Here is a 12,308-nt window from a genome sequence, read left to right as displayed (position 1 = left end):
ATTATTCAGGGTTGATTTCGTTTACGAAAAACTGGTTTGATCTCCTTGCAGTCCAAGGGACTCTCAAGAGTCCTTTCCAGTACCACAATATGAACGCATCAATTCTTTGATGCTCAGTCTTCTTTATGGTCCAACTCTTACATCCATACATGACAACTGGAAAAACCATAGCTTTAACTAGATGGACCTTTGTTGGCAAAGTGATGTCTCTGCTTTTTAATACGCTGTTGAGCGTTGTCATAGCTTTTCTTCCAAGGAGCAAGCGTCTTTTAATTTCATGGCTGCAGTCACCATCCACAGTGATTTTGGAGTCCAAGAGAATAAAGTCTATCACTGTTTCCACTTTTCCCCCATCTATTTTCCATAAAGGGATGGGACCTGATGCCATGATCTTCTTTTTTTGAATGTTGAGTTTTAAGCCAACTTTTTCACCCTCCTCCTTCACCCTCATTAAGAAGCTCTTTAGTTCCTCCTTTCTTTCTGCCATTAGAGTGGTATCATCTGCATGTCTGAGGTTGTTATTTCTCCCAGCAATCTTGATTCCAGCTTGTGATTCATCCACCCCCACATTTTGCATGATGTACTTTGCATATCTAAACTGAGTACAGGCTTAGATAGTACCGAGGTGCAGATTAAACACGAACTCATTGTTGAAAGAAAGCCATCCCTTTATAGTCTTTGTGATAATAAAGCAAGTATCTCATTGTTGCACTGATGTTTGAGTTATCTTATATTTATGACAAGTTAGAATGGTTTCCCATTTATGATAGTGGTGTGTGTGAAGTGTTCTTTTAAATTTTTTAATACCAAAATATGAATCAATGCAAAAATGTTAAATAATTATACTTGTAGCATGAGGATATGGTAAAAATTACAAATTGATACTCAATAAAGTTTGAAGAATAGTTCAGTCTCCTGCCTTTGACACCCCTCCTTTTTCTTCTTCTCCATCCCCCTCCTGCTTATAAATGTGAAGAAATAAAATATCTTGAAGTGCATACATATTATTCTACTTTCTGTGAAAGAAGAGGAAATAAGGAAGCAAATGTGTATCTGTTTATCTTTACAAATAGAAACATAGTAAGGGCAAATTCACAAACAATGGAGTTGGGCACCTATAAGGCACGGTAGAACTTGGGGTAAAAGGGATACAAGAAGGAAAGACTGACACTTTTTCTGAGTTAACGGTTTTTGTATAGTTTGACTTTTAGAAGCATGTTAGTGTCCTACATACGTAAAAAAATAAGTTACAGAGGATGGGAAGGAGGAGCCTAAATGGAAACAAATGAACCTGGTTTTATTTAGATGAATACCATAACCAAACTGGAGGGAGAATTTTAAAAAAGACTAATCCAAGTGGCTTATGAACACAGGTTTTGATTGTACCCACTCAGTCTTAGGTTGGAAGGAGAACCGCAAACAAATCTTGACCTTATTTTCTAGTAGGTTTATTTTGCAGTGGCTTATACAAACAATTCTGAACCGATTTTAGATATATTATTGAGAAAATCAGTACATGACATGATGTTGTTGAGAATTCTCACTGTGGATATGTGAGATAGAGAAAGGCAAGAAAGAATTCTCCGAGAATGATTAGAATTGGAGGTATTGGTATAAACTCATGATTTCTAAAATATGTGTGCATATATAGACACATATGTATGTGTATGTGCGGATATATTTGTATGTATATATTTCCTAGCTGTGTCTGCTGAGAGGGCTTAATACCCCATAGATTGTCCCACAGTAGCAATGAGCTCACCTAATGATCTCTAATAACATCCCCACTAAAAGAAACCAGGGCTGATTTCAGAACTGAGCATGGTAGATTCAAGATGAGCCTGCAACACCTTAATATGCCAGAAAGTAAGGAAGTCCTGAGAAAAATCATGGGGGCGTGTCAAAAGGGCACAGGCTGTAGCTTGAAGGATCTCCCGCTGCTAAATCTGCGACAACTTGAGAACCAAAGTAATTAGATATAGTAATGATGTGAGAGTTGAACTGTGAAGAAAGCTGATCGCCGAAGAATTGATGCTTTTGAACTGTGGTGTTGGAGAAGACTCTTGAGAGTTCCTTGGACGCAAGGAGATCCAACCAGTCCATTCTAAAGGAGATCAATCCTGGGTGTTCATTGGAAGGACTGATGCTAAAGCTGAAACTCCAATACTTTGGCCACCTCATGCGACGAGTTGACTCACTAGAAAAGACTCTGATGCTGGGAGGGATTGGGGGCAGGAGGAGATGGGGACGACAGAGAATGAGATGGCTGGATGGCATCAGCGACTCAATGGACATGAGTTTGAGTGAACTCTGAGAGTTGGTAAAGGACAGGGAGGCCTGGCGTGCTGTGATTCATGGGGTCGCAAAGAGTCGTACACGACTGAGCGACTGAACTGAACTGAACTGAATGAATATAAACTGTTAAACAGTGGAAACCCATGAATCCATACCAGTAATAAAAGAGATGAATTAATAGTGGAGCAGAAGTGAGCACTTGCTTATTGTCAAATGCTGAGTGACAGCTGATAAACTTGGAGGGAAGGATGGAATCGGTTTGAAACCATCATAGTGAAGAATAAATCGGAGAAGCATCTTTTTCAATAGATGCTAAATCTAGTAGAAAATTTTAATCAGGAACAGTATGTTCACATGATCTCCTAAATTGCTTGCTCGTTACAAAAGAAAAAATAATACCTAGACAGTAGAGAAATCAGATGACATTTTATCTTGATTGGGTGATCAAAATTAATGTCACCATTGAGAGACACGTGGACATTTGCACCTCCACGTGTGATGCCCTGAGGAGGACACAGCATCACATGTAGGGTTCTGGCCAGATATGCATATCTTATTGTGAGGAAGAGTTAGGAAAGTCAAAACTTAGGATGAAAAAGGAGGCAGGGAACTTTTGAAGAGCTGATATTATTCAAAAATGTCAATATCATATAAGAAAGGCTGTGGAAATAGTCCAGATTAAAGGAGACTCAATAGCTAACTAAATGTAATACCTTATCCTGAACAAAGAAGCTGTACAGGACACTATTGGGTCAACGTATAAAATTAGAGTGTGAACTATATCAAAATTAAATTTATTAAAGTTAAAAAACATACTGTGATTATGTTTTGAGAAGAATGCTGAAATATTGGGGATAAAGGGCCATGATATGTGTAATTACTCTCAAGAGACTCCAAGAAGAAATACTGTATATGCGCAAAAAAAGAAAGAACACAAATGATGGAGCATGCTGGGTAAAATGATGATGCATGGATCTGGGAGGAGGGTATATAGTGCTCCTTGTACTATGCCTATTCTTAGAACTTTCTGATAAATTGAAATTATTTCCAAAATGAAAACTTTTAGAAATTAAAAATTAAAATATGATCGTGATGACACACGTTCAGTGATGACAGAATGTTCAGCATCCTTGGGAGAGACTTATTGAGATCTTACAAGGCAGTTGTATGCAGAGACCTAGGCTGAGAGGCCTAATTCACCTCGGAATATCATAGTCTGGAGATCAAAGTGCTGTGAAAAGAGGCCTACTGGTTTTCTCATCCTCTTTTTCTAACGCTTATCTGAAGAATCCAGTAGAGCTGCACCCCAGAGCAGGTTAACTTAGCTAAGTCTTACCCAGACTCTAGTTTATGGCCATCTGTCTCAGAGGAGACCATCAGATCCAGGAACAGGCCAATGGAAAGGACTGTGGAAAGCAGCATAGACCCAGAGTGTGAGCTGTGGGCTCTTACTGATCGAGCTTAGTAGAGTTGTGTGGCTTCAAGGCCCAGCGTGGGATAAACTAGCTAGGTTTCATCCCAGAGGTCGTAGGCTCAGTACTGGCATTGAGAGACTTTGGCAAGAATTTAAAAATAGGAAACTTTGGAACTAAGTTATGAACTGCCCTCCACACCCTATTGGTGATTTACCCAGGTTTCATCATCCAGAAAGACATGGTGTTCTTTGCAGTAAATTAGAAAATGCTGATACCATCAATCCCATCACTGAAATTAGGATTCTGTTAGTAGAGAACAAAATTATATTAGTTTTATTAAATATATATATATAATATATATATGTCCGCATCTGTGAAATAATACCGAAAATAGCTTTAAGAAATCAGGTTTTCAAATTTTTCCAATTAAACTTATTTGTTATTCTTTCATGTTTCTTTTGTTAGGTCCCTAGAGTGCAAACATCAAAAAGCTCCCAACATTTTTTGTTTAATTTTCTAAGAGAAAAGAAACTAAGTAATAAATTGCTATCTTTTTCCATAGTTTCTTTCCTTGGGGTTTGAGGGAAAAGCATAATCTTCCTTGTAGAAGACCTTCAGAACAAGGGACACTCCAAGTGTCTATCATGTTCCCTAGGAGGAACTGTCTTGAGGGGTCTTTAGGCTGGAAATACCAAGATTAGGATAAGAAGTCAGGGAACTTTTTCTTCTAAAGGAGAGCTCTGTGAGGCCTTGGGGCAGTGAAAGGAAGTGGTAGAAGCCCTTTTCCTTGCCAACTAAAATAAGCATGACCTAAAAGAGGCCTGAGAGGGCCATTTGGGGCCTTGCTGACCCAGGCCAGCCAGCATGTCTGTCCCTCTCCCCGTCTCCTCTCATGTTTAGTATCCCTTTCTTGGCTGAGGGTGTAGGGGCTTTTCTCTGTTTTAGTTTTGGGACTTCAGCCAGTTTCCATCCTGAGGAAGTTCTTAGCATCTATTCTAAGAGAATGGTAGAAGAGGAGACTTGGCCAAGAGGGCGAGGCCCACACTGCCTGTTTGCCCAGCTGCGCAGTGAGGAAGACAGAGGAGGAAGGGATGCCTCCGAGCCCAGACCCTGGCGTTGGATTTGATTCTTGGCCTCTCTGCCTTAGTTCTGCACAGAGAGATTGTTGTCTACTTATCTTTATCAGCTGTTATCTCTTGGAAAGGGAGAAGAAGGGAAATGCCCTGAGTCCAGAAGCACTTATATGTATCTCATTGCTGGAAAGACTGCTTGAAGGCCCTTCTGTGTAATGATGTGAGTCTGGGGCAGTGACCCTCTAGAAGTTTGTACAGGGGACCTAACAGCTTTCCTTCCATCACCCCTACCCTACCTTTGAAAGGCACTGATTTTTTTCTTTTTTGGCTGTATTTAGCTATGAATTTTAAATATTTCTTAGACTGATACCTGAGGCTAAAGCTGGCTGAGAAGGAAAGCCTTTGACTAAATGTAGTTAGCAGATTTCTGTCTGTTCAACCAGTGTCCACATAGGTGTTGTGAATGGCCTCCTGTGACTATTATATGGTCCATTTATGTCTTGGTTCAGTGTGTTTCCGTGCTGTCTGTGTATCCCGTTTGTTTTTGGCATGTGTCTGTATCAACTGAGTAACTTAGCAAAGTCAACACAGCGAGTCCTGAAATTCATACTTGAACCCAGACCTTTTAACCTGAAAGCTCATATAGTTGTATATGGGGCACTGGACACACCCACCTTTATTTGTTCATGGTTGAATTCTGAGCTCCTCGAATGGACATGTCGTAAGTATTTATTAAGTGAATGAGTGATTATTATGATAGTCTGGTGTTTTGATTCAGTCCAGTGCCAGTTTCTTTCCAGGCCTGCTTCTGAGAGCTCTCTCCCGGCATCAGCAATGCCGTGCTTCCGGCAGAGGTGAATCTACCTTACAGTTATTACCCGTTTATTTTCTTAGTCTCGTTACTGTAGCCATTCTTTCTCTTGTGTGTGTGTTAGTCACTCAGTCATGTCCAACTCTTTGCAACCCCATGGACTGTAGCCCGCCAGGCTCCTCTGTCCATGGAGTTCTCCAGGCAAGAATACTGGAGTGGGTAACCATTCCTCCTCCAGGTGCTCTTCCCAACCCAGGGATCAAACCTGGTTCTCCTGCATTGCAGGTAGATTCTTTACCATCTGAGCTATCAGGAAAGAATCATACTCTTTCTTGTATTACAATTTTAATTTTATTTTTCAAATCTAGTGGGTAGTGAAGGGTGCTAGGAGTTTTTGAGATCCTGGTTTGTCTTATCTGTCTGATTAATTACTGGAGTGGGGGTTTGGATATTTTACAGCTTTTGGATCTCTTCATCCAGTGGGATTGGTCTACCTACCTTGCTGACTATGGTCAGCCCACCTGCAAGTACCTCCGGGTAAACCCTGTGACAGCTCTGACCCTGCTTGAGAAGTGAGTACCCATCCCGTGGTCTGTTTTGAGGGGTGGGGTAATGGGGAGGGGAGATTGATATAGAGGATAATTTTCTCTTTGCCACTACCTTGAAAAGATGGCAAAGAGGCCCCACTCTTAAAGCCGCCACAGGTGTTCTAAGCAGTTTCCATCACTGGATTTGGCAGTCCAGTCTCCCTTTTGGAGCCTCTTAATCCCTGTGACCCAGGAAGCTAGGGAAAGTGTGGGTCAGGGGAACTGTGACATTACCTCGGAGCTGACCTAGAGATGACAAGAGGAGAAAGGAAGATGCCTTAGCTTGGGGCTGAGGTCAGCCTGGTGAACAGAGTGAGCCAGCCCCAGCCATCTGGGTTGTGATGATGGGTGGAGAGCATCCCCACAGAACAGATGGCTTCTCTGGTTCCTGGCAAAGAAGCTCCTGAAATTATTTCAGCTGCCCTACCAACCCTTGCCTCCGTCAGATTGAGCTTTCTTATGCTGAGTAGCCCAAGAAAGCTGCATTGGAAGTGTCTAACTCTTGCCTTAAGCAGTCACTAGCCACAAAAGTAGCTGCCGTAGGCCTTTCACATCTCTGAGGCAGGGGCGCTACCGTTGAGATTGAGGTAGCCAGCTCAGAACATCTCACTAACCAGTATGTCACCCAGGTGCTGGGATCTGCACTGCGTTGTAACCTGGCCCTGGCTTTAGCTTACCTAGTTGAGAGCTGGCAGACTAGAGACAAAGGCCCATGTAAAAGGGAAGCTTTTCCTTATCATCAAACTAGACAAAACCCTTGGCTTCTTAGAAGCTTCTTGGAAGAGCGCCCTGCATCTAGACAGTGTGGCAAGCGTACGTATATAGCCAGTCAGGCAGGCCTCAAACCCTAAGGAGGCACGGATCAGAGTCCGGGAGGCCAGAGTGAGGCCGTAAGCAGAAGGAGAGGCTGAGGGGCACCTTCCTACTGAAGGCTGTAATGGGGGAGAAGGAGAGGAGGCAGAGAGCGGGCGAGAGCGGGAGGCAGAGGCGTGTGTGTGGAGCCGAGCCACTAAGAGCCCAGAATTGACTGTTTCCAGATCAAGACAAAGACTCGTGTTTCCATTTTAACTGTTTCCCATGATTCTCTCTCCCAATGACGTTCTTCCCTAGGATATCTAGAGAGTAAGTATATTATTCACTTGGGCCTTTTCCACTACTTTGAGGCAAGTCCTTCTGGTTTCCTCATTGACACTAATGACTACACTAAAATCCCTACCCTGTGAGTTGTCCCCACCCTGACATACTAATCTGCTAAACCAGCCAGGTGCCAGCTGGCTGGCTGCCTCCTCTTTCCTTGGTCCTTCAAGTGACCCTTGGCTTACCAGTTCCTTTGGGGCTGGGAGTGGTGACAGGGATTTTCCCCCATGAGTGGCAGGTAAAAGGTTGCTCCCGCCCACCTTCCTGGCACACCCAATACTCTTGCTGGTCCAGGGCCTGAACTCCAGCCCTGACACACGGGAGCTTCCTCAGCAGTCTTCCCGCCCTTCCAGTGGTGAGGCCCTGGCTTCAGGATCTCCCACAGAAGAGTCTTTCTTAGAGGCAAGGCCTCACCCACGTTCTCAGCACCCTACTGGCTTTTGCGTTGCTGCTTGGGTGTCCTGTTCATTAAGTGCTCAGATGGGCTCTGGGATTCCCTTCAGCCAGTTGCCTCTCTCAACCGTTCTTACTCCTCCGTAAGAGAATCTGAGAATCTCAGATCCAGGAAGTCCTGGCTTATCTACTTCCTGTGGATCAACAACAGGCTAAAATAATCAGCTTCTCAGTAGCGTTCTGGAGGCCTAGCCAGTGATAATGCCATGTACTTACCCCAGGTGATCAGCAGGATTTAAAAGCCCCCTTCCAAACACAGTAGGGCCAGAGGCCACCCAGATCACTAAAATCCACATTTCCCAGCCTCATAGGAATCAGTCTCTTGACTTGACCCTCTCCTGCTTTCCCCGCAGCCAGCTCTATCACCGGAGCTCAATACTCTCTCCTTTCCAACCTGAAACTTCTTAGCAGGATGAGATGTGGAAAAACACAAAGACCTGATGAGGACTTTCAGGAAAGAGAAGAGGCCCCTGCATCTTTGAGAGGTGTCCAGGGCCAAACAGATCCAGATCCTGGGCTCACGGAATGTGATGGGGGTGGGGGCTCTCCTTTGGTTTTAGAGCATTGCAGGGTACACGGCAGCATGCCACCATCAGCCCTCAGGGCACCTGAGTTTCTCCTTCAAGTAATCCCCACTCCAGGTCTTAATGGCTAAGAAATCCTGGCCTCTGGGGCCCAGAGACTACCCTCTTCTCCGATTTCCTCCTACCTTCTTTCTGGACCTCCCCTAAGGGAGTTGAAAGCCGTCTCTGTCTTTGGGCTGCTTTGAGGAGTCATGAAACTAGTGACCACATAGGATGTTAAATAAAGTGTCCTGTAAAGGTCAGAAGTGCTTTTCTTCCTTTATTATTCTTTTTGTTTTGTTTAGTGTTGGTTTTATTTAGATTTATAGTATATCCTGCAAAGGAGTTGCTGTCTGGGATAAACAATCCTAAGTCAAGCCAGTTCCACAAACATCATGGTGCAGTTACTGTTTGAGGGACCAAATACAGTAATCATCATAGCCTTGAGGTCCTTTGTGCTTTCTTTTCAATCTAAACCTCTAAACCTCTGTCATCTCTCCTTCTTCCTCCCTTTCAAGCACGGGCCTCCACATGTGGGTGGTTGTACCTTATATGCAGTGTCTAAGTATGCTTGATGAGTAGTTCCAGGCTCAAGGCCCTAAAGCTTAGATCAGAGAGAGAAGTCTCAGTTTGTTTGTGGCTGTCACCACCAGCCAGAGCCATAAAGCTGGGATGCTTATCAGAACTTCCCCACCATATGGATATAAACGTCCTTATGGACTCTCTGACCTACTGACCTCTCTAGTCCATCCCTCTGCATGGGGCCTCCCCACAGGAAAAAGTGGTCCGGGATTAGCCAAAGGCCCCTGGGAAGTCTTCCTGGGAGTAGTTTCCTCCCTGGTGCCAGGTTCCTTCTGTCCCCTCTCCTCGCCCATGCCCATGCAGGGCAGGGGGCTGTGAAGTCAGAGAGCTGGCCGAGTTCCTGAGGGATGGTAGTGAGCCACCTAGGCCGACCCCAGGGATAAATGAGTCTGGGCAGTGTCCTTCTTTCTCTACCATTAGAACTATCTGTGGGCTGGAGATCCAGTGTACAGAGGCTGGGGCCAAAGTTGACAATCACCAACAAATACCAGGGGCTGAGGCCCCTTTCAGGGGAATGAAAGATTCCTGGGATCTGTCACAATGTCTAAGTCAGGCTTGGGGTTCCTCTGGACCTCGGCCTAGCCTTGCCTTTCTCCATCCATGCTTTACAGTTAGGTCTCTCCATCTGCAGAATTGATGGCCAGAACTGCCCAGGGTTTGTGCTCTAGGAATATGCCATCTTGGGAGCTTTAACAGGAGCCAGTTAAAAAGCTTTCCAAAGATCAAGCTCTGAAGATGTAACAGCCACTGAGAACTCAGCGGCTTCTCTTGCCTGAAGCCCTGGTTTTTTAAGTGAGAGAACGGCTCAGCCTTTTGGCACCTGCTTTCCTCAGCACCATGCCCTCTGAACCACCTCACTGCCTCTGGGCCCCTATTCTGAGGCAAAGGAAAAGAGATCGGTCAAGCCCTGGTTTTGTTAGGAGTAGGATAGAGTTACCAGCTAGAGTAATGTTTAGAAATGCATAGTGGCTTTCAGTTACTCGTGTTCTTTTGAAATTGCTCGTTAAGAGCATTGTCCTGCTTTCCCTTTCAAATACCAGCTGTAAGGTCCCAGCAGGATTTTAGTAGGTTCAGGGGTAATGAGAAGACCTTAGACATTCTCTGAGATCCTGTTGTCCATCAGGGCTGCAGCAGGTGCCAGATGCCTGTCCTAGGCTCATGCCTGGGCATAGGGAAGAAGGAAGGAGGTAGGGTGAGCATGGGTAGTAAGGCGGCTGGCCATGGCTGGCTCTCAGCTGTTTTCCAGAGGTGACTGAAGTTGGGAGGGATGGAGGTGCCAGCAGGGCAGTTTTCTGAATAACAGGTGAGTATGGGCCTGACAGTGGAAATGTTCTGGACTCGCTCAACTCCGGGTGGTGGTTAAGACACACTGGCCGCCATTGCCGCCTCGAACGCTTTGCTCTCTTTCTTCCCCTATCTGTTTAGGATGAAGGACACCAGCCGCAAGAACAACATGTTTGCACAGTTTCGGAAAAATGAGAGAGACAAGCAGAAATTGATTGACACTGTGGCCAAGCAACTCCGGGGACTCATCAGCAGCCACCACTCATGAAGACGGGCCTCAGGCCCCTAGAGGCTGCTGGCTGCAGCCCCGGAGTCCGGGACCCAGCGCTGGCTGGCCCTGCATTTGTGCATTCTTCTTCAAAGAGAACACATGTATTTTTTTATAATAACCTGTGTACAGTATTCGCATAACCTTTCCCTGTAGTAGAAGAGACACAAGAGTAAGCAAGCCCATGAGCTGTTGCTAGGCTGGGCTTCAGGGGAAGCCGTGCTGCACTGCACCTTCCTCGAGACGGTGGTGTCGTCAGTCCAGTGTGAGGAACCACCTTTCATCCGTGGCTCTAGAGCTTAGGTCTGGGGCTCAGAAACGGCACAAACAAAATGGGTACTTGGCGCTGGGAGGTGAGGTGAGTAGGCTGAAGGATAATAAAATACATCCTGTTCACTCCTAGGTGACCCATTCACTGCGTAGGTGAGGCTGGTTGTTCCTGAGGCAAGGAAAGGCCTGGAAGACACTACTCCTTGGTCTGTGAAAGACCAACACACAACTGTGGAGTTCCAGAGGTTTCTTCTCCTCAGTCCACTGACTTTCCCTGACCAGACAACAAGCATGCCATTGTGATCAGATGACAGCTTCACTGCAGTCCCCCCAAGGATGGCGTCTTTTAGCCTAGATCTTCCCCCAGTGCTTTTACTCCTGATTTTTCCGGGGCATGGAAGAGCTGAGTGCGCCATGGGACTAACTAGACCTTATGACTAGCTGTAGGTTGCCCCCACAGCAGGAGGAGGTCTTAAAAGCCAGTGTGAATGGGATCAGAGCCCCAGCCCCATTCCTCTCACTGCCTTCTTTCTGGGTCAGGCGCTTGGTTCAGGGCGTAGGCCCACAGTTATCCCACAGACGGAGAACCTCAGGCCTGGCCTCCTCCAGCAGTGTCAGTGGAGTAGTCAGGTTGCAGAAGCCTGCTCTCTGCTCAGGTAAAACCTGAAGATCGCTTGGAATCGTTCCTTTGTGTTCTAAAACCAACTTTCTGGCCACCATCTCTCAGGAAATGCCACCAGCTCTTGCTGTGGGGAGAGCTTTAGCTGGACCAGATGCCTCTGGGATGGAGCCACTGTCACCATGAAGTAGAGCAGGTCAGCCATGACTAATGGTTTGTCACCCCAGCCGTCCCTCACCCAGTCATGCCCTGGACAAGAAGCTCCTGCTCAAGTCTAAAGCTTCTGTCCCCTTTGGAGGTCCCCGTAGCTATCTTTTGGCTTCACCTGAGAAAGATTGCCTGTAATTCTATCCTTCAAGCTCTGCAGTTTGTAGAGGAGCCTGAACTGGCTATGTCCTCTTGTTGCAAAGGGGCTCCTGTGACTTAATGCAAAGGCTTTGCTATGAGGTCAGTCAGCGGAACCTGCCCTTTAAGACACTTCAGGAAGACGCTATTAAGGCCACTGGTGAGAGTATAATTGTGCATCACCAAACAATGACAAATAAGCCACACAGGCCTTTCCAGCTAGGATTAGTGGGAGGAAAGACTCAAACAGAATTCTTCACTACCTTTGTCAGCTATTGAGTTGCTTCTAGGGAGGGCAGTGCTTCCTTTTCACCGCCCCCCCCCCGCCCCCCTGCCAAATATTATGTCACAACTTGAAAACCATGAGGAAGAAAATATGCACACAGACACACACAAACTTCCTCAAAACTGGAAAGACCAGGCTGCTTGTGGGCGCTGCTGCAGAAGCTTTCTGAGGCTCATCCTCAGGGATAGTCATCCTAAGGGCTTGGTCCAGGGTCTTAGAATGAGGCTCAGAGATGAGTGCTGCCACTCAGAACTGCCATAGCCAAGGGAAGGCAGGGGTCCTTGGGAATGAGACCTAAAATGCCATCTCTCAAATTCTGG

General features: G+C 45.8%; 1 protein-coding gene across 3 annotated transcripts in view; it reads left to right on the top strand.

Annotated features, from left to right (window-relative positions):
- The window catches only part of EXOC6B (exocyst complex component 6B), a 762,215-nt gene extending 750,174 nt beyond the window's left edge, over positions 1-12,041 (top strand). For all 3 annotated transcript variants that reach the window (XM_088841568.1, XM_055400057.2, XM_055400058.2), the window contains 2 exons: positions 6,054-6,166; positions 10,342-12,041. In XM_088841568.1, coding sequence (XP_088697694.1) covers positions 6,054-6,166; positions 10,342-10,468 — 240 coding nt within the window. In that variant the 3' untranslated portion in view covers positions 10,469-12,041. The remainder of the gene's footprint in view (positions 1-6,053; positions 6,167-10,341) is intronic.
- The last annotated feature ends 267 nt before the right edge of the window (positions 12,042-12,308 follow it).

Source organism: Moschus berezovskii, chromosome 11, assembly GCF_049115385.1.
Source record: "Moschus berezovskii isolate FMDL1 chromosome 11, NW_MosBer_1.0, whole genome shotgun sequence".
In the NCBI taxonomy this organism is placed as follows: domain Eukaryota; kingdom Metazoa; phylum Chordata; class Mammalia; order Artiodactyla; family Moschidae; genus Moschus; species Moschus berezovskii.
This window is presented reverse-complemented; position numbering and strand designations above follow the sequence as displayed.